This window comes from Kogia breviceps, chromosome 8, assembly GCF_026419965.1.
Source record: "Kogia breviceps isolate mKogBre1 chromosome 8, mKogBre1 haplotype 1, whole genome shotgun sequence".
In the NCBI taxonomy this organism is placed as follows: Eukaryota; Metazoa; Chordata; class Mammalia; order Artiodactyla; family Physeteridae; genus Kogia; species Kogia breviceps.
In genome coordinates this window covers 103,155,322-103,177,341 of record NC_081317.1, presented here as the reverse complement: position 1 = coordinate 103,177,341, position 22,020 = coordinate 103,155,322, and the positions used below count along the sequence as shown (strand labels likewise).

Here is a 22,020-nt window from a genome sequence, read left to right as displayed (position 1 = left end):
CGGTCCGGGAAGATCCCACATGCCACGGAGCGGCTGGGCCCGTGAGCCATGGCCGCTGAGCCTGCGCGTCCGGAGCCTGTGCTCCGCAAAGGGAGAGGCCACAACAGTGAGAGGCCCGCGTACCGCCAAAAAAAAAAAAAAAAAAAAAAAAACACCATATGGTAGAGACATCAGTCAGAAAGCTGAATGTAGTCCGAATGTGTTCCAAGCACTCTCTCCACAAGTGTGAAGGGCCTGGATGTGTTGTTGTTTTTAAAAAAGGATAAACTGCAGGAAAAAGCACCATCTCTGGTCCACCCCAAATCCTCCCCAGCACAAGTCCTACCTCATCCTCCTCTCAATTGTACCACTCTGTCTCAATGGTATACTATCTCACAATGACACTCCTAACACTTTCAGTGAACTTTCTTGGTTGTTTCATAACAATCCTAGGAAGTTGGTAGGATCTAAATAAAGACTTGCTGCTCAAATATGTAAATACAAATGCATATGTAAACAGACATATCTTCACTTCTCCAGAGACTGCAGGGTGGCTGGGATACACTGCACTGGAGATGCAGTATTTAGGGCCAAGGGCTCAAGGGCAGGAATGCACGGAGTCTTCTCAAAGCTCCCTCTTGCCAAAGGTGCTAAGGACAGCATAAGGACCCCGATACTTTGCCCCTCCGCTTCTCCATCTCTGCCCGGCCAGAGGCTCTAGAGAGGGGCTGTCAAGAGCACACTGAGATGGGTTCCAGAGCAAAGGCAACGACGTTTCTGGCTATCATCCTCAGATACAGATCAGGGACAGCAAAAGACCCACATGGACAAGCTCCCCTTTCTCAGGTTAAAATACCCCTCAAGGCAGCAGCCTCTAGACAACATGGTGCCATAAGTGACTTCCCTTAACAACACGATGTATTTCCACTCGCCCCCACCCCTCCACCGCCAACTGCTTGCCTGTTAAAAAGGGATCAACATTCTAACCAAACTTAAAGGCTTACCCTCTCCTGCCAACACCAACCCCAAGGGGCAATCAGAATGCCACCTGGAAAGGGTTTCTGATTTTAGCTTGCAACTCAGACATCCTCTAGTTTGGGTGACTTTCAGCCCCAAACTGAGAGGGGAAAAAAAAAAAAAAAAAAAAAAGACGATACAAGAATTCTTGCGGCAGCACTATTCACAATAACAAAAACTTTGGAAGCAACCCAAAAGCCCATCAGCAGGAGAGTGGATAAACAAACTAACCAACTTTCACACCGGAACAGTAGAAAACAAAGTGAATGAACTACAGCAACATTAGCACTGAGTGTATATTACAAGTTTTCAATAACTGCTTTTTGGGTGCTACTCACAAGACCGATTCATTCCTCAAGACCTCTCCTCCAGAAGACTGGAAAGATTGTCTGAATCTGAAGACAGGAAATCTGAGTGAAGGAAATGTTGAAATGCTGGTTGAAATAAAAATACTAAAATAAAATCAAATCTCTTAACCAGGCTTCCAGCTTTCACTGAGCACTTACCCCCAAACTGTCTGAGTCCCTCCTCTCTCTTTTTAAGTGTAACATATATACACATGAAGTGCCCAAGTCTTAAGTGTACAGCTCAATGAAAGAGTCATCCTTTTAGGGCTTCCCTGGTGGTGCAGTGGTTGAGGATCCGCCTGCCGATGCAGGGGACATGGGTTCGTGCCCCGGTCCGGGAAGATCCCACATGCCGCGGAGCGGCTGGGCCCGTGAGCCATGGCCGCTGAGCCTGCCCGTCCGGAGCCTTTGCTCCGCAATGGGAGAGGCCACAACAGTGAGAGGCCTGCGTACCACAAAAAAAAAAAAAGAGTCATCCTTTTAAAGTACAAATCTGATCACAGCACTTCCTTTGCTTTGAACCCACGATGGCTTCTCAGTACAAGTGGAATCAAATCCATGGTTAAGACTCTGCGCTTCCACTACAGGGGGCACGGGTTCGATCCCTGGTCGGGGAACTAAGATCCCATGTGCCGCAGTCAAACAAAACAAAACAACAAAACAACAAATGAATCAAATCTAAACCACTTTTCCTGGCATATAAGTCACTGTGAGGTCTGGCCCTTGCTAACCCCGCTGACCTCACCAGGATCCAGCCACCACCCTGGCATTCTTTCTGTTCCTTTAGCACACCAAGTACATTCTGACCTCAGGGTCTTTGCACTTGCTGTTCCCTCTGATGAGAATGCCCTTCCCCTAGATCTTCATATCAAGTCTCAGCTCAAAGGTCACCTTCACCTACTCACAAATCATTCAGAATCCCAACACCGTTTTATTTTCTTCTTACCATATATCACTATTTTACAGTCTTCTTTCTTTTGTTTTGTTTTGTTTTTTAACATATTTATTATCTATCTCCTCCTACTGACTGTAAACTCCTCAGTGGTGGAGACTCATGCCTATCTTCTTCCCTGGGCCTCGAGGAGTGAGTGCCTGGCACCAGGAGAGCCCCCAAAGGATATCTGCTGAATGATGTATTAATTTCCCATGACCCCCTTGTCCAGGGCCCCCGAGTTTAGAACCTTACTGTTCTTTGATCTCAACCCCCAGAAGAACTATTAGCAGTTATAGGGGGAGGGACAACCTCTCCTGCAGCTTCAAGATAGCTGAAGACCCCCAGAGAGCCAGAGAAGTCTGTCTGGAGTTGGAATATAAAACATAAGGTAAAAAATAAAATAAAATAAAATAAAAAAGTAGAACATAAGGTGGGGTGGGAGACCCAAAAGTAAGGTGGTGGGAGAGGCACAGACAGGCAGCCTTCCTTCCCCATCCTGGAAGCAAATGTGCCGAAGACAGGCAACCATCCGATTGCCCTGCCGAAAATTCCATGTTAACTTTTCCCCGTGGCAGGGAGAGAAAAGGAAAGGAAACTCCACAAGTACAGGCTGTTTCTAGAATTTCTCAGCTGGTCGTGGAAACTCTGAGTCCCGGACTCGTTGCCCACAATCTCTCTCCATGTGCCAACTGCACATATCCTGAAGTGCGGGGGGGAGGGGCTCGTGGCTGCTGCCAAAAAGAGGGACTGGTGTGAGTAGCCAAGGTTACAGGCAGAATCTGGCCAGCAGAGCGGTGCACGCCACGGTTTACCCACGGTCAAGGCCTCTGCCGTGGGAAGCACCTCCACGGCGTCTGGTGGATGGCAGGGGGCAGCCGAGGCGGGAGGAACAGGAACGGGGACAGAATCTGTTCCTAGGGCTGGTCAGGCTGCCCCAGAGGGCACTTTGGCTGGTGGCCCAAGTCTGGGGGAGCAGGCGACTTTGTACTTTTTGCACTTTTCTGGGAAAGGTGACGGGAACAGTTGTGGCTTGCTACCCAGGGAAACTCCCCAGGGACCTGGTATCCTGAGAACTTGCCCAGCCTCTCAGAGGGGAAATGGTCATTACTGAAATATACATACGCCAATCAATGTCACTGGCCGGCCTTCAGGAAGCAGGGGGAGAGGAGGAGAGGCAGGGAGGGAGTCCAGGGCCTTCTGCCGCTGGCTCATCCCTGGTAGAGAAAGCGGGGCCAGCTTCCCTGCAGGCCAGCACGGCTCCACCTCGCCCCAAGCCTCACGTACTCTGTGCTCTGAGAAAAGAGAATCCCGGGGGCTGGCCGGGAGCCCTCTCGTTTCCAGGAAAGGAGGAGGGTAGCCAGCAGTACAGCCTGCTCCCCGGGGTTTGCAGGGCTCTCCTGACTAGCAGGACACAGGTGCCCCACCTCACTTTCTCCCATACAAACCAAACTTTCAGGCTTCCAGTAAAAGTGAGAATACAACAGTGGGTTTGGGTTTGGGTTTGGGTCTGGGTTCCGGTCTGCCCTCCCCCGCCTTTGGGAGAACAACCCAGAAATCCTGGGAGCCAGGGGGTAGAATGCAAGGCCTTCAGGTGAGCTGGCTGCCTCTCCCGCACCCACCCAGCCCAACCTGACAGCAGGGTATAGGGAAAGACCCCAAGGGGAGAAGGGGGCCTGCCTAGAAGGAAATGAATCAGTAAGATCCACGAGCAAGTTGGCCCAGGGCCAGTCCATGCCCCTAGGGCTGCGGTCAACAAATATTTATTAAGAACTTACTACATTGGGATTGACATATATACACTAATATCTAGAAAATGGATAACTAATAAGAACCTGCTATATAAAAAAATAAATAAAATAAAATTCAAAAAATTTTAAAAATAAATATAAATAATAAAAATTTTTTAAAAAGAACTTACTACACAATTTGTTAAACTACCCTGAGATTTAACTAATTTACTGCTCCTACTATCTGTGGATAATGAGGTCAGCTTCATAAGATTCTCACCAACGCTGAGTATTAAAATAGGATTCCATCTTTGCCAAATAGGTTAAAAACTATTTTCATCATTCTTTTTTTTTTTTTTTTTTTTTTTGCGGTACGTGGGCCTCTCACCGTTGTGGCCTCTCCCGTTGCAGAGCACAGGCTCCGGACGCACAGGCTCAGCGGCCATGGCTTCACGGGCCCAGCCACTCCGCGGCATGTGGGATCTTCCCGGACCGGGGCACGAACCCATGTCCCCTGCATCGGCAGGCGGATCCTCAACCACTGCGCCACCAGGGAAGCCCTATTTTCATCATTCTTTTTAGTTTGCATTCCTTTAATTACCAGTTTGGCTAAACACAGCTTCAGGTTTACTAACATTTATACTTCTTCTTTTACAAATTGCCTGTCACTCTCCTTTGCCCATTTTTGCTGACTGCCATTCATATTTTTTTATTGGTGTACTTAAGAGTTCATCGTATGGTGAAAATATTAACCTTTTGTCACATGTTACAAATACTCTTCCTAATTAGTCATTTGCCCTTTAATTTCATTAACTGGTCTTACAAAATTTTTAAGTAAAGTCAAATATATCCCACTTTTCCTATAAGGTTTCTGCTTTTAATATCATGCTTGGAAAACCCTTTCTCACCCTGAAATTACAGAAATATATACCTATTTTTTCTTGCATTAAAAAATTTAAATCTCTAAGTCATCTACAATTTAATTTGACACAGCGTGACAAAGAGAATTTAACTTAAAAAAATAGCCAATATTCCCAATGGTTTTTTTCGTTTGTTTGTTTTGTTTTTTTTTGTCGTACGCGGGCCTCTCACGGCTGTGGTCTCTCCCGCTGCGGAGCACAGGCTCCGGACGCGCAGGCTCAGCGGCCATGGCTCACGGGCCCAGCCGCTCCGTGGCATGTGGGATCTTCCCGGACTGGGGCACGAACCCGTGTCCCCTGCATCGGCAGGCGGACTCTCAACCACTGCGCCACCAGGGAAGCCCTATCCCAATGTTTTTTAATGAACAGTCTACTGTCCTTGTAAACCTCAACTGTGGAGTCTATAAAAGATAAGAACCAGAGGTGAAGTCAACTACATCCTTTGTGCTAAAAAAGGCCACAGGTGGCTGTTCTGTTGGTGAAATCTAAGTGCAGGGCTGTGATGCCATCTCTTTCTCTTCCTGCCTCCTGCTCAGAGGTACAGGCTCGACTACCACGAGAAGGAAGTCCTATGTGCTAAGGATGGCAGAGCAGAAAGATCCATTGAAGACAGGGGTTCCTGCAGGCACCACGGAGCAGGAACCCAGCCTCCCACAGTTAACCGCCAGATGCTTTACATGCTATTTGCCCAAACCAGCCTTGACTGGACTCTGGTATTTGCACCTGAACACTCCTGTAACTCATCCACAATCCTTTCTTCCCTAATTTTATAATAATAAGAATTGCTAGGATTTATTGGTGTCTGCCAGGCACTGTGCTAAGCAATTTGTTTTCATTATCTCATTTACTCTTCTCAACAACCTTATTTTAGATTCCACAGTACTTCCCTAATTATAAGTATCAATGACAGCTTTTCAGAGCAGAAAAAGATACTGCATTAAATGTACACATCACTGAGACACCTCCCTATTTCAGAAACATGAAAATAAAACAAAAAAGCATTTTAAAATTGAGGAAATATGGTATCAATCCCATTTTACAGATGCGGATACTGAGGCTAAGAAGACTTGCTCAAAATCACACCACAACTAGTATAAATAATACCATTGTTGTTTGCTAAATTCCTACATGTACTCAGGTCTGTTTTTGGACGTTTCTGGTCTGCTCTATTTATCTATCCTGTGTCAATGTCACATTTAATTTTTAATTTTTTCTGGTAAAGCAAGTTCAACTTCACTATTTTCTTTTAAAAATTGTTCTTGGCTATTCTTACACATTCATTCTTTCAGAAAAAACTTTTAAAGTCACCTTATATGAAAAGACAACCCTCAGAATGGGAGAAAATATTTTCAAACGAAGTAACTGACAAAGGATTAACCTCCAAAATACACAAGCAGCTCATGCAGCTCAATATCAAAAAAACAAACAACCCAATCCAAAAATGGCAGAAGAATTAAATAGACATTTCTCCAAAGAAGATATACAGATTGCCAACAAACACATGAAAGGATGCTCAACATCACTAATCATTAGGGAAATGCAAATCAAAACTACAGTGAGGTATCTCCTCACACCAGTCAGAATGGCCAACATCAAAAAATCTACAAACAATAAATGCTGGAGAGGATGTGGAGAAAAGGGAACCCTCTTGCACTGTTGGTGGGAATGTAAATTGATACAGCCACTATGGAGAACAGTATGGAGGTTCCTTAAAAAACTACAAATAGAACTACCATACGACCCAGCAATCCCACTACTGGGCATATACCCTGAGGAAACCATAATTCAAAGAGTCATGTACCACAATGTTCACTGCAGCTCTATTTACAATAGCCAGGACATGGAAGCAACCTAAGTGTCCATCGACAGATGAATGGATAAAGAAGACATGGCACATATATACAATGGAATATTCCTCAGCCATAAAAAGAAATGAAATTGAGTTATTTGCAGCGAAGTGGGTGGACCTAGAGACTGTCATACAGAGTGAAGTAAGTCAGAAAGAGGAAAACAAATACTGGATGCTAACACAGATATACGGAATCTAAAAAAAAATAAAAAGGTTCTGAAGAACCTAGGGGCAGGACAGGAATAAAGAAACAGACGTAGAGAATGGACTTGAGGACATGGGGAGGGGGAAGGGTAAGCTGGGACGAAGTGAGAGAGTGGCATGGACATATATACACTACCAAATGTAAAATAGATAGCTAGTGGGAAGCGGCCGCATAGCACAGGGAGATCAGCTCGGTGCTTTGTGACCACCTAGAGGGGTGGGATAGGGAGGGTGGGAGGGATACGCAAGAGGGAGAAGATATGGGGATGTATGTATATGTATAGCTGATTCACTTTGTTATACAGCAGAAACTAACACACCATTGTAAAGCAATTATACTCCAATAAAGATGTTAAAAAAATAAATAAATAAAGTCATTTTATAAAGTCCCAATACTGTGGAAATTCATCCCATGGAAATTATCCTGAATGTGGGTATTCAGCTTTAAGGAATTTGACAGAAGTATACATTCAACAACAAATATCTATCAAGTACAAACTTTTGTCTTCACAGGGAATAGAGCAATGACCAAAAAGACAAAAATCCCTACCCTCCTGGAGCTTGCATTCCTTCAGGGCTCATAATAGAGAAAAACTGCAAGCAATCTAAACATACAATAGAAGGGGATTGCTAAAGTAAGGTAATCCATACAATGAAATATATGTAGTTCAAGTCAGAGATTAAGAGTTTAGGGTCTGAATGAAACAGACCTCAGTGTGGATCCTGAATCTGTATTTACTAGCTTCAAGGCTTCGAGTCAAGTCACTACTTCAAGACTTATTTTCCTCCTACAAGAAAACAAAGCTACTAACGGTCTCTCCCTCAGAGCAACTGAGAAAATTAAATGAGATACTGAGTATAAACACAGTGCCTGATACACAGTAATTGCTCAATAAATGTTAGTATTTGGTGAAACAACAAAGGATTAATCTCCAAAATATACAAACAGCTCAGGGAGCTCAATATAAAAAAAACAAACAATCCAGTTAAAAAATGGGCCGAAGACCTAATTAGACATTTCACCGAGAAGACATACAGATGGCCAAGAGGCACATGAAAAGATGCTCAACATCACTAATTATTAGAGAAATACAAAATCAAAATTACAATGGAGTATCACCTCATGCTGGTCAGAATGGCCATTATCAAAAAAGCTAGAAACAATAAATGCTGGAAAAGGTGTGGTGAAAAGGGAACCCTCCTACACTGTTGGTGGGAATGTAGATTGATACAGCCACTATGGAGAACAGTATGGAGGTTCCTTAAAAAAATTAAAAATAGAACTACCATACGACCCAGCAATCCCACTACTGGGCATATACCCTGAGAAAACCATAATTCAAAGAGTCATGTACCACAATGTTCATTGCAGCTCTATTTACAATAGCCAGGATATGGAAGCAACCTAAGTGTCCATCGACAGATGAATGGCTAAAGATGTGGCACATATATACAATGGAATATTACTCAGCCATAAAAAGGAATGAAATTGAGTTATTTGTAGTGAGGTGGATGGACCTACAGTCTGTCATACAGAGTGAAGTCAGTCAGAAAGAGAAAACAAATACCGTACGCTAACGCATATATATGGAATCTTAAAAAAAAAATGGTACTAATGAACCTAGTTGCAGGGCAGGAATAGAGAGGTAGACACAGAAAATGGACTTGAGGACATGGGGTGGGAGGGCGAAGTGAGGGTAGCATCAACATATATACACTACCGAATGTAAAGCACTTGGCTGGTGGGAAGCAGCAGCACAGCAAAGGGAGATCCACTCGGTGCTTTGCAATGACCTAGAGAGGGGGGGATAGGGAGGGTGGGACGGAGGCACAAGAGGTAGGGGATATGGGGACATGCGTATGCATATGGCTGATGTGCTTTGTTGTGCAACAGAAAGTAACACTGTATTGCGAAGCAATTATACTCCAATAAAGAGCTATTAAAAAAAAAGTATTGGGGGGAATGACATGGAAAGATGTTCACATATTAAGTGAAAAAAAATAAGTCTACAAAACTATGTACAGCAGACCAGTTTTCCTTAAAATGTATGCATTCATAGAAAAAACTAAAAATATATAACAAACCATTATTTCTTGGTGGTGGGTTTAATGGTAACTTCTGTTATCTTTTTATTACTCTGTAGTTTTTACAATGAACTTGCATTACTTTAAGAAGAAGGTTAAGGGAGTTTCCTGGTGCTCTAGTGGTTAGGATTTGGCGTGCTTTCACTGCCGTGGCTAGGGTTCAATCCCTGGTTGGGGGGAACTGAGATTCTGCAAGTTGTTCAGGGCAACCAAAAAAAAAAAAAAAGAAGAAAGTTCATTTTAGAGTTCAATTAGGAAATGGGAAAGGCTTTTTAAAAAAATTATTTTATTTTGATTTTTTAAAAAATTTATTTATTTTTGGCTGCATTGGGTCTTCATTGCTGCACACAGGCTTTCTCTAGTTGCAGAGAGGGTGCTCCTCTTTGTTGCGGTGCGCGGGCTTCTCATTGTGGTGGCTCCTCTTGTTACAGAGCACGGGCTCCAGAGTGCAGGCTTAGTAGCTGTGGCACACGGACTTAGTTGCTCCGCGGCATGTAGGATCTTCCCGGACCAGGGCTCGAATCCGTGTCTCCTGCATTGGCAGGCAGATTCTTAACCACTGTGCCACCAGGGAAGCCCGGGAAAGGTTTAATGATGACCAAGTGGAAGCCTTTTCTCTACCCTTTTTAAAGATCTTCACTTAGAGTCTGGAGGTGGATTCCAGTCCTAATCTGCCATGGGCTGGACTTCATGTGTGCCCGGTGCCCCAACCTGGCTGCCCCAGTGAGCAGGGCCTCACCTCAGTTCTCCTGAATCACAGCTTCCTGGGTGAGATCCAGGTATCTGTACGTGTAGTTCTGACACATCAACCTGGCTCTTGTCTGGGGCGCTGGTCTGACATTTCAGTCGAGTCAGGACTGCTGGACTAGACACAGGCTAGCTCCGACACTCTGTGATTTACAGAAACTCTTTGAAGTCAGTTCCCCCTCTCTGCCAAATGGGTACTGCAATCTCTGCCCTGCCCTTCCTACAGGGAAACTAACACTCAGTGAGAACTCCTTGCACAGAGACGAACTGTTGGCATTGCAAAGTGTCTAGCGTGTAGGGACTCTGAAGCCAGAGTCCTCAATCATTTATACCCACCTGGTTCTCAGATCTGTGTCAACACGAGGGGAGCAGGCAGTCTGAGGCTGGGCCCTTGCCTCCTCGACAGCCAGGCCTGCTCTCTGACTCTGGTCGAAAACCAAATCTCCCTTATCTTTTGCAGCTCTGTGAACCACAGTTTACAAAGGACAGCTCCCCCCATCCTGAGCATAGTGGGTTGAATAAAACCCCGCCGAATCCAGGTCTACCCAAAACCTCAGAATGGAACCTTATTGAAAAATATAGTCTTTACAGATATCATGATTTAAGGATCTCAGAGAAGAAGTCATCTTGGATTTAGGGTAATCCCTAAATCCAATGATTATGATGTTTATAAGATAAAGGAGAGGGAGATTTGGACACAGAGAAGACCATGTGAAGACAGAGGCAGAGATGGGAGTGATGCTGCCACAAGCCAAGGAACACTTGCAGCCACCAGGAGCTACAAGAGGCAGGGAAGGATTCCCCCTAGAGCCTTCAGAGTGAATGTGGCCTTGCTGACCCCTTGATTTCAACCTTCTGGCCTCCAGATCTAATAAATTTCTGTTGTTTTAAGCCACAGAGTGTGGTCATTTGTTAGGGTGGCCTTAGGAAACTAATACTTTGATGATGGAATTAAGGATCGATAACTTTTATCTGAGACTCTCTTGCTATGGTTGGCAAAATTCCATGATGGCCCCCAATGACCCTTGTCCTTGTGTATGGGCAGGACCTGAAAATGAGATATCATTCCTGTTATTAGGTTACATTATCTTCCAAAAGGGATTTTGCTGATATCAGCTGACCAAATTAGTTGACCTTAAGATAGAGAAATGATCCTGTATGGGTCAGAACTAATCAGGTGATAGGTTCCTCCTGGCGAAAGTGATTTGAACCAGAGAAGGATTCAACATGAGAGTAAGTTTTCCAGTGTGGAAGTCCAGCAGACCCCGATTTAACCAAGTGATCCAGGAAAACATCACTAGTAATGAGACGTCAACATCATGAATGCCTTGATACGATGCTCTGAAAAGGATGCAACATAATTTTTGTGATATTCTTGCTAAAAATACATGACCTTACTCTAAGCAAGAAAGATAGAGGAACGGTTACAGATTGAAGGAGACTAAAGAGAAATAACAACTAAATGCAACATGGGATGGCAGACTGGATCCTGGGACAGAAGATATCAGTGAAAAATATTGGTAAAATTTAAATAAGGCCTGTAGTTTAAAGTTTTGTACCAATGTTGATTTCCTGGTCTTGATAATTATACTATGGAGTGAGGGATATAAAGGAACTCTGCTATATTCTTTGCAACTTTTAAGTCTAAAATTAGTTTTTAAAAAAGGTTTAAAATGAAAGGAAATGATTGAGCAGATTAACAGAGGTTGCTTCAGGGCCACAGGATTAGACTTCTCCCATACCTCTTTATACTTTCAGTAAGTATGCGCTACTCTCGATCATCAGGGGCAGGAGGTTGGATGGAGTAAGTGGACTGATGTAGATTTGGGGCCACTGGAGTTGCTCTGGATAAGAGCAGGCTGGACCCCAAGACACCACTGCTGAAACGAGCAGCAAGTCTTTGACGGAGAAACAGCTAAGACTTAGAGAATATTGGTACCTTAGACCCCAGAGCCCTTCAAAATAACTGGATCCAACCTAAATTTCTAGCCACATCACTTGCTCTTTCCTCTATCAGCCACTCTGACCTAGGGTGACCACCCCTGCCCCAGGAATATACATCTCAATGCCATTATTCACACAACTCTCCGGGGCGGGAGCCCTCCCTCTCTTCTTAGCTTTCAAAACTTCACGCAATTCCACCTCTAGGAAGCCTTCCCAGACCACTCCTGCCCCCAATCGCCTTGCCTTCTACCGGCCTCTTTAAGTATCTCTCGTCTGTTCCACTCAACGGAGCTTAACGAATGGCACAGATAGCATGTTAAGTTTCCATATGTACTCAGCTCATCCCCACACACATTTTACAAGCCTCTTTGGAACAGAGACAGTGTTTGCCTGTCTTCATGGAGCGGGAGCTCTCTTAGCTGAGCTCTGCTGGCTGGGCCCATCCCTGCAGCAAAGAGGCCCCCTCTGCTGTCACCAATTCAGGATTCATTGACCAAGAGTCTGTTGTGTCTCTTCACAAACTTCTTTTTTTCTTTTTTCTTTTTTTTGCGTTATGCGGGCCTCTCACTGTTGTGGCCTCTCCCGCTGCGGAGCACAGGCTCCGGACGCGCAGGCTCAGCGGCCATGGCTCACGGGCCCAGCCGCTCCGTGGCATGTGGGATCTTCCCGGACCGGGGCACGAACCTGTGTCCCCTGCATCGGCAGGCGGACTCCCAACCACTGCGCCACCAGGGAAGCCCCCCAAACTTTTTTTCTTAAAATAAAAATTTATTTATTTATTTTTGGCTGTGCTGGGTCTTCGTTGCTGTGCGCGGCCTTTCTCTAGTTGCGGCAGGGGCTACTCTTCGTCGCAGTGGGCAGGCTTCTCATTGTGGTGGCTTCTCTTGTTGCAGAGCTCAGGCTCTAGGCACGCAGGCTTCAGTAGTTGTGGCTTATGGGCTCTAGAGCGCAAGCTCAGCAGTTGTGGTGCACGGGGCTTAGTTGCTTTGCGGCATGTGGGGTCTTCAGGGACCAGGGATCGAACCCGTGTCCCCTGAATTGGCAGGCAGATTCTTAACCACTGCACCACCAAGGGGAGTCCATTCCCAAACTTCTTTATGCCAGTTGTTTGTTTTTATGATTCTAATTTAATTAAATAGTAACTGAAATATAAATAGAGAAAAGGTTTTGATTTCTACAAAAATGAAACTAAGTGATCTAGAAGAGCAATTCTGAAATTGTGGTCTTAGACGACACCTAGGGTCACTGAGACTGTTTCAGGTCTTCAAGGTAAAAACTAGTTTTATTAGAAAATTAAGATGTTAAAAGCTTTTTCACTCTCATTTTTGAGGCTACATGAAGTGGGATGAATGTGTGCCTATGCAGTCTTAAGTTTTCTGAAAATTTCTAAGGTAGAAGTTTAGGGTATAAATATGTGTGTTCTCAGAGATTAACTCAGTTTGTTTTCAGAGATTAACTCGGTTTGTCCACCGAGTATTTACCAGCAAATGTATGCTATACCTATTTTAACCTGTTATCTCATTATTATCTAATAAATCATTATTTTGAAATCCTGAAGATGCACAAAAATGTAAAAATAATGCCACTTTTTCCTCGACTTTTTTTTATTTTGGAAAGTTATTTTTCATAAAAATATGCTTTTTATGTTAACATGTAATGACTTTTATTTTATTCATTTAAAATAGTGAATGAATAAACAACTTTTTATATGTTTTAATTTTTACCATGGTAAATAATAGATATAGCCAATAAATGAAAGACATTATTAAGGAATCCTAGGATCAGAAAGTTTGAGAACTGCTTATCTAGAAAGATGTGTAACAAATGGAAAAAAAAAAAAGATTAAATTAGGTGTGTGCATTAAAAAAGCAGGATTCTGCACACGGACTGGTTTACAAATGTCTTAAGTTCTTGCTCTATTATTATTTTTTAATGGAGACTAATTAACAGATGTATATATCCTGTCACCCAGCAATCTCACTTCTGAGAATTTCTTCTGTAGTCATACACATAGGAAATGCCATTTGTAAAGTTATGCACTGTAGCACTGTACCTAATGACAAAATACTGGAAACAACCCAAGTTGGGGGAGAGAGGGAGGCAAAACATGTTGGTTTAAAAATTACTTTTGCTTTCCTTTTCTGGAATAATATGCAGCTATAGTAAAAGAATAATAAAGGTATTTCTGTGCCAATGGGGAAAGATCTAGAATAGTTGCTAGATGAAAAAAAAAAGCAAGGTGCTAAACAATGCCTAAAATGTTAACTTACAGCATTTGTAAAAATGCGGTGGGGTGGGCAGAGGTGAGACTTTTCACTGTATGGGGTGAGGGGGGGTGTGTAGTTGCTTTTTCAAGTTTTTTATCCTCCCGATCTTTGAACTATGTGAATATATAGCCTAGTGAAAAATTTTTTTCTTCCAGTTTTATTGATATATAATTGACATATGGTGAAAAAAATTTAATAAAAGAAAAGAAACAAAAAAATCACAGGTGTGATTTTTATATACAAACAATTTGCAAGTTTAAATAGGGGACCTAGAGACCCAAAGAAAAAGGCTTAGCCCTAAATCAAGCTTTGGCAAATAAAGATATATGCACATTGGGAGTGGGGGAATTGGATGAAGGCAGCCAAAAGGTACAAACTTCCAGTTATAAGAAAAATAAGTACTAGGGAAGTAATGTACAACACGGTAAATATAATTAACACCGCTGTAGGTTATATATGAAAGTTGAGAGTTAAATCTTAAAGAGTTCTCATTACAAGGAAAAAATTTTTTTCTATTTCTTTAATCTTTTATCTCTATGAGATGATGTATGTTCATTAAATTTATTGTGGTACTCATTTCATAACTGTATATAAATCAAACCATTATGCTGTACACCTTACTTACACAGGGCTGTATGTCAGTTATATCTCAATAAAACTGGAAGAAAAAAGTGCATGCACATGTTTTTAAGGAAAAAATGAATTGTTTAAAACAGGGATTTTAAAAAAAATTCCCAACGTTTAGCTGACATTTTTTATTAATTACTAATTCTGAGTGCATTGAGTAAGAGCCTCTAGGGACCCAATGGTAATATTCAGGACAGTCACATTCTCATTCCACCAAACCTCAGGACTCTCCTGGGCCTGAGGCTGGAGAAGGTTAGAAGGCCTGGTGATGCAGTCAGATCTGAGGCAGGGAATTTGGTTTCCAACATAGGGGCATACCAAGCGCGCTCTCCACGCTGATTCTGTGGCCACCTTCCCTCCCAAAGGGGGCTCTGCCTCTGGATCTCACCTGGGGCCCAACAAGTGGTCCCCCCCGGGAGCCTCGATGGCCACAGTAAGGGTGAGAACAAGGCAGCTGGGCCTCGGAGACCTTGTGGTGAGGTTGCCCTGCTTGCCCCAAGGAGGGCACGAGGCCCCTGGCTGGCGGTAGACTCTGGACTCCTTATCTGCAGGCATTCTGCCAGGCCGTCAGCCTCGAGGTCAGCAAAGTCACATTGTAGACATCGAGAGTCTTGCCTGGAGCCCCATCATCATGATCCTTCCTCAGCCTCTCCCCACCCTCCTATGTCTCCAGGGAGCTAGGAAGAGAGGGGAGAAGACTCCTCCAGAAGAAATTTCTATCCACACAAGCAGAGAACTTCCCAAATAAGCACAGGGACAACTGGCTCCTTTTTCTTCATGTTTTCAAGGAAAAGTCTAGGATTATCAGCAATTTTACCATCACACTTAGGAATGAAAACTGCACCTTTCTTTGGTCCTCTCAAGCCTCTTGGCCACTAGCAAACAATGTGACTTGACAACACCAGTTAACCTATCTAGATCCAGTTTCTTTAGTTGTAAAACATAGGGCCTAGACTCGAAGATTCCCAAAGTCCCTCCAGTTCAATATCCTATCATGGGTGGTTCTGCAAAATGCTTAAGCGTTATTTTCTGCAGGCATCAAGTACGAAAAGGCTGAATTATTCTGGAGAAGATCCCGATTTCCAGACATATACATCTGTTCATGGCACTGCCACTTAGATCACAAGATCCTGTAAATACCGGACATGGATTGACGGTCCTCCTGGAATTCAGTGAGGTGTGAACAGGTAAGGAAGAGAAGATGATGGAAGGGGTTTGAAAACCGAACCAGTCCTGTGACTGATAATTTATTGTGCGTGCGCATGCGCGAAGACCCATGCGCGCATGCGTGCATATACACTCGCAGTGTTAGTCCTACCCGCCTATTATCAGCCCGGGAAAGGAGTATCTCCGTTACCTGAAAGAATCAAAGTAGCTCCCAAAACCAAAGGTGGAAAAAAAAGTCTTTGTGGGACAGTGAATATGTGGAACAATCCCTGGCAGGCCACTGAAAAGAGGCCTATCCGGAAAGGCATGGAAATTGCATCCATGTTCCCAAGAGGTGATGAATCAACCCTACGTCTGGGCTCATACCATTCCTACAACCCAACCTACCTATCAGCTCCTGGGACCCCCTAAATAATCCACTCCATCCCGGAGATGATGATGATAATGACGATGTAGATGATCACAAACCTCTGCTATGCTCCAGGCACAACCACAACACGATGCACAGCAGTGAGGACAGGTCTACAGAAGTTAAGAAATGTCTCCTGCTGGAGAGTGATGGGGCCAGGATGTGAACAGATTTACCTGGCTCAAAAGCCTGGAATTCTCCTGTCACCTTATACCATCTCTAGTAGAGTGCTGTCTTCTCTGAACCTGACCAAACACAACAGTGTGACCTCTCTTGTGTTGCTACCTTATTCCTCATGTATGGATGTTCTTTCTCCCCCACAACAAGTGCCTCCAGGAGCCAGGCCCCATCCCTTCTTTGCACTCTCCAGTGGCCACGCGCAGAGCCAAGCACAGACCAGGCACTGTGTATTTACATACTGAAGTGATGAAATACTGAGAGCCCCGGGGCCCTGGTACCTCAACGTAGTCTTCTTGCCTAAATGACAAGGCCAATCATTATGTTTGGTGCTCTCTAGTCATACCTGCAACCCAGGAAGAGCACCACTAGTCTATATAGTGGCTATCACACAATTTATGAAAAACTCACCTCTGAGCCTCCAACAGGAAATGGAATATGCAGTTTTCAATTTCAGGTGCTAAAAGTTATGATTCTCGACATTCTTTTTCTTGCTTCATTAAGTTTCTCTCGGTTTTTATGGCTCTCGTTTTAAGAGTTAAGGATTAATCGTACATGCTATGGGCAAGAGACCACAGATCTTATCTGACTCCTTCTTCCAGACACAGGGCAAGTTAGGAGCAGAGCTGCGATAGAGGCCAGGAAGCCAGGCCAGTACCCACCACATTACCACCACCACTTCCCAGCAGCCGACCTAACTGGCCTGGGGTTCCTAGGAAAGAGTGACTCCAGACAAAACCAAGCCCAGGGAGGCTCCAGGAGGAACGGTCAGGTCAAAGCTGCTCCTCCCCCCACCCTTTCTTAGGCCCCCAGGAGAGCCCTTAGCCACTCTCCAAATCATGCTCACATACTCACGGACACCCAGGCCCTAGCAGACTCTAGATCCTCAAAACTGAAGCCACAAGCCAGAGCTGCGGAAAATTTCTTGATTGACTCAATTGGACCCCAGGATCACACTGTAAACTGCTTGGATGGTATTTTTTCCCATTGCCCTAACCCACCAAGAGAGGGCAGCCTGAGCCAGACCACCTAACCCGGTCGGTAGGGACCAAAAAGAGCTAAAAAGCCATGCCCACGGGACAAGCCAGGTCGGAGTTTAGTTAGTCCCTCCTTTGCCATCCTCCAGCTCCTGCTCCGGGCCGGCCCGGAAGATACGGGTCATTTATCTCCAGCTGGGAGGCGGTCTGGCCAGGGTGGGGTGAGGGACTCAGTTCCTGAAAAGCAAAGTCCAGACTCCAGTGCACCATCAGAGCCGCCCCGTGAGCTGCCCACCAGATTTGCCCATCTACTCTGCTTTTTCTGAGCTCGAGTTCATGGGCTCCAGGAAACCTCTCAGTCTTTTAGTGCGGCTAAAAGACATCCTGCTCCGGCTCCCACATCCCGCGCTCTCCAACCAAAGGGACCGTAGCTGCGCCTTCTCTTCCCTCGCCACCAAGTAACCATCGTCGTGGCACCGCGGCCAGGTAGCCAGGTGTCGCCTCCATCCAGCGTCCCGGTCCGCACGCGGGTGCGCCGGAGCGACTTCCGAAACCGCGGCCGGGCTCAGGGTCCTCTGCGCAGCCGTGCCCCCACCCCCACCCGGTGACCCCGAGCCCCGGAGGCGCACTGCTCCCGCGCACGATGCCCTATCCCCGGGGCATGGAGCCGCCCCTCCCGCACGCCCTCCCCACCTCACCTGAAGCTGGGCGGACGCCACCTGGCTCGGCGCACCCTCACAAACCAGGCCTTCGGGCGGCCCGAAGCGACGGCAGCAGCAGCAGCAGCAGCGCAGCTAGAACGGCGCGCCAGCGCAGGGAGCCCGCCTGCCCTCACCCCCCGGCCTGCGTCCTTCCCCCGCGCGGCGCGCATGCCCCGCTATATACCCTGCGCGTCACGGCCGGGCCCGCCCCCGCTCTCGCCCCGCCCCGCCCCCGCCCCACCCCACTCTCCCCAGGGCCTGCCACGTGGGGCCTTGGCTGGCTGTAGGGATACGTGTGTGAGCTGACTGCCAGCCGCCCGCTAGACCCGACCAGCGCTTGGCTTGCCCAGGCTTGCGGGGCGAGCCAGCGCACTTCGCCTAGCCCGCCGAGAGCCTAGCTTCATCTCGTAACGCTACCGCGAATTCCATCCCACAGGCTCCTCCTTCCTCTGGAAACCTCCCATTAAGACCTTTCCCTCCTTACGTGGGAAGTTCTCACAACCCGGCCTCCATCTCCTCGGAGTTAACACTGCTACCCACCGTGTGTGTGTGTGTGTGTGTGTGTGTGTGTGTGTGTGTGTGTGTGTGTGTGTGTGTGTGTGTGTGTGTGTGTGTGTGTGTGTGTGTGTGTGTGTGTGTGTGTGTGTGTGTGTGTGTGTGTGTGTGTGTTTATTTTAACACTTCTGATTAATGTAATAAGCTCGATTCTGAAATACTCCATGGGAGGGGACGTACCCATAGATAATGTTTTTTCTGCACTTTCCCACCAGACGAAAGAACAAAAAATTCCTGTTCAAGTTCTAAATAAGCCATATTATACTCACTTTCGAATTAGATGTCGCACCACAGACTGCTTAACCGAAAGCTGGGAGAAATGTTAATTTTTGTGTGAGGAGTGTCCTAGGAGTCTTTTCTGATGTGGAGGAGTTCTATTGAGATGTATATCAAGCCTCGGAAATGCAAATTTCTTGAGAAAATAAACCACCCATTAAATTCCCATTGTTCTGTTCTGCTGGACATCACGATTATTTCCTCTGCAGCTAAGCCAGCTGCCACCTCGGTCTATGGGACCCAAAGGAAGGGCTTTCCAAGCAGAATTGTAGCCTGTTAGTACCCAAGTCCCTGTTCCAGCTCAATGACTGGTGCTCAGCCGACACTAAGTGTCTCTGTATTTGCACAGGGAAGGGGGACCACATCCCACTCTGCAAGTCCTGGGGAAAGGAAGGCCCATGATGGCAGTGCTTGTGATGAAAGGAGACAATCCCTAGATTGGGTGGAAGGAAGAATCCAGGCCTCGGTGGCAGCCTGTTCCTCCTTAGGAGGAAGGTAGAGAGGGAAAAAGAGAAAAAGCACTGAAGCAAAGCCAGAGCAGGCCAGATTGTTTATGCCACTCTTGAAGAGACTAGCTGGGCCGTGGGTTTTTCTAAAATTTAATTATCCTCACCCTGCAATTACAGTGCTCCAGTTGAGTAAGAGGTGGGGTGATATTCCTCTCATTTTCCAAGAGATTTCAAAGTAATTGTATCTCTTGCAGAATCTCCCTCAGAGCCCCTTCATCTTTGTAATAACCCTTTATATTTGTCTTTCTTGGTTAAACTCGAGTATTTTTCAGACATTATGTCATTCATTTGGGACTCTCAACCCCAAATCCAATGGGCTGTCAGAAATGGACCAGTCTCTAGCATGCCTTCCTTTTCTTGAAATTCTGGAAAAGGAATGAGAAACTCACCCAGTGATTAAGTAAAACAAGCATGCTTCTAACACACGGAGCTCTGAAAAGTCTGAAGTCCATAAATACATATTACAAAGAGGTGTTAAACTCTTCTTTAAAAACTGAGGTCTAAAAGCAATCCCAAAGGCTCTTCCAGGCAATGTGTCAATACTACAAACGGAGGGGTGGGGGGAGGTACCTTCAGAGAAACGGGAGGGGAGGCAGGACAAGACACCCCACCACAGGCCCTATCACAGCATTCTCACTTGTTTGCAACCAGCAAGGGGTAGAGCTGCCAAAGTCCACCAGAGCTGATAAGCTATCAGTAATCCATTAGGGAATTCAATTAATTATTAACACAGCTAAAAATCAAAAGGTCTTAACTCTCCATAGCCACCCCCACACAAAATTCTTTAGGTATACCCAAAGTCCTGCCTTGTCCCGCAGTCTTTCCTGCCTAGTGCCAGGTTTGGAGCCCCAATTCTTTCTCTCTACCTAATATAGCCCTTTTCCCTCTTATTTCCCCATTTCCACTTGTTAAAATTCTAACTCTTCAAAGCCACCTCGCTTCAGAAAGATTCTTGAATCTCCTGAAGCATATCTGACCTACCTTTTCACACTCTTTTTACTGTAACCCACAGTAAAAAATATTTTACACTGCATCTCCAGTACAAATAACAACATAGCGAACAAAAATCTTACAAAACTTCCTTAGTATAGTCAACATTCTGATATTTTATATTGGTTCTATTTTTTTTAAGTGATAACAAACCCACTAAATTGATTTCATTGGATCATGATTCACAGAATTAAAACATTTTATATGGTTTATGTACTTGCTTTTCCCTTTAAAAATTATTTCATTTCCATCTCTAACCTCTTTATTGGACCTTAATCTGTCTTGCTTACCAAAGATTTCTGTATATACCTGCATCCCCTAACATAAATCTTGCACATAACAGATGCTCAATAAAATATTAGTTGGATGACTGAACAGGTCGGCTCACAAAAAGTTTGATGTTGGGCAATATTCAAGGAAGTAAACATAAAAATCTGACATTTTCATGACTGCTATTTCTCTTCTGACAAGATGCCACAGCCGCCTGCCCTTTCAAAAGATATGCAGACAGATTTCTTGTAGCTGAAGTGAGTGGAACAGCCTTGAGGAAGAAGCCAGGGAAATGAGACCCTGGCCCAGAGAGTGTACAAAGTGGGACTCGGGACTCAAAATCAAAGCCCGCTCTGTGGTGTGTTGACAAGGTAGACAACTTGATCAGCAGGGTGGGGCAAAGATCGCCCTTTCACCCCCCAGCTGTCAGGCGAGCTCTAGAGAGACTGAAGAGAGAAACCAATGGTGAGGTTTCTAAGACACTTTAAGGGGAAAAATGAGTTTTCTATGTTGTGGCATGTCTTAACGAATTCAAGAGGATCAGAAGGAATGTGAAGGTTCTAGTTTACCCAAAATCATGTCAGAGGACTAGCACTCCACACTCTGTCAGACAAAAGAAAACATCTTTAGAAGCCACATTCGTCATTTCTGTTATCATCCGATGGTTTCAGCAGGCAAAAAAAGATAACTGGGAAAAATAACACTTGGTTCAGTAGCAAGTTATCTACAGGAATTTGTTCATTTCATCTAAGATACCCAATTTAGGGGCTTCCCTGGTGGCGCAGTGGTTGAGAATCTGCCTGGTAATGCAGGGGACATGGGTTCGAGCCCTGGTCTGGGAAGATCCCACATGCCACGGAGCAACTGGGCCCGTGAGCCACAACTATTGAGCCTGCGCATCTGGAGCCTGTGCTCCGCAACAAAAGAGGCCGTGATAGTGAGAGGCCCGCGCACCGCGATGAAGAGTGGCCCCCACTTGTCGTAACTAGAGAAAGCCCTCGCACAGAAACGAAGACCCAACACAGCCCAAAATAAAAATAAAATAAATTAATTAAAAAATAATAATAATAAGATACCCAATTTGTTGGCATTTAATTGTTCATAGTATTCATTTATAATCCTTTTAATTTCTGTAGGGTTAGTAGTCCTCTCTATTCTTTTTTTTCCCCCTGGCCAATCTAGCTAAAGGTTTGCCAATTCTGTTAATCTAAGGAACCAACTTTTGGTTTTGTTGATTTTCTGTATTATTTTTCTATTCTCTATCTCATTAATTTCTCCTCTGATCTTTATTAGAAAATATTGTTATTTTGGTCATCTTTTTATTTATTTATTTATTTTTGGC

General features: G+C 45.0%; 1 protein-coding gene across 5 annotated transcripts in view; it reads right to left on the bottom strand.

The window, feature by feature from the left end:
* SLC39A14 (solute carrier family 39 member 14) overlaps positions 1–22,020 on the bottom strand; it is an 82,259-nt gene that overhangs the window by 26,952 nt on the left and 33,287 nt on the right. Inside the window, exons 1-2 of one of the 5 annotated variants that reach the window (XM_059072474.2) lie at positions 18,076–18,232; positions 1,335–1,406 (exon numbers count right to left, since the gene is read on the bottom strand). In XM_059072474.2, coding sequence (XP_058928457.1) covers positions 1,335–1,347 — 13 coding nt within the window. In that variant the 5' untranslated portion in view covers positions 1,348–1,406; positions 18,076–18,232. Of the gene's footprint in view, positions 1–1,334; positions 1,407–1,502; positions 1,755–18,075; positions 18,257–18,902; positions 18,994–22,020 lie in introns of those variants that run through there. The other 4 variants (XM_067039850.1, XM_067039851.1, XM_067039852.1 and 1 more) reach the window with 4 other exon arrangements.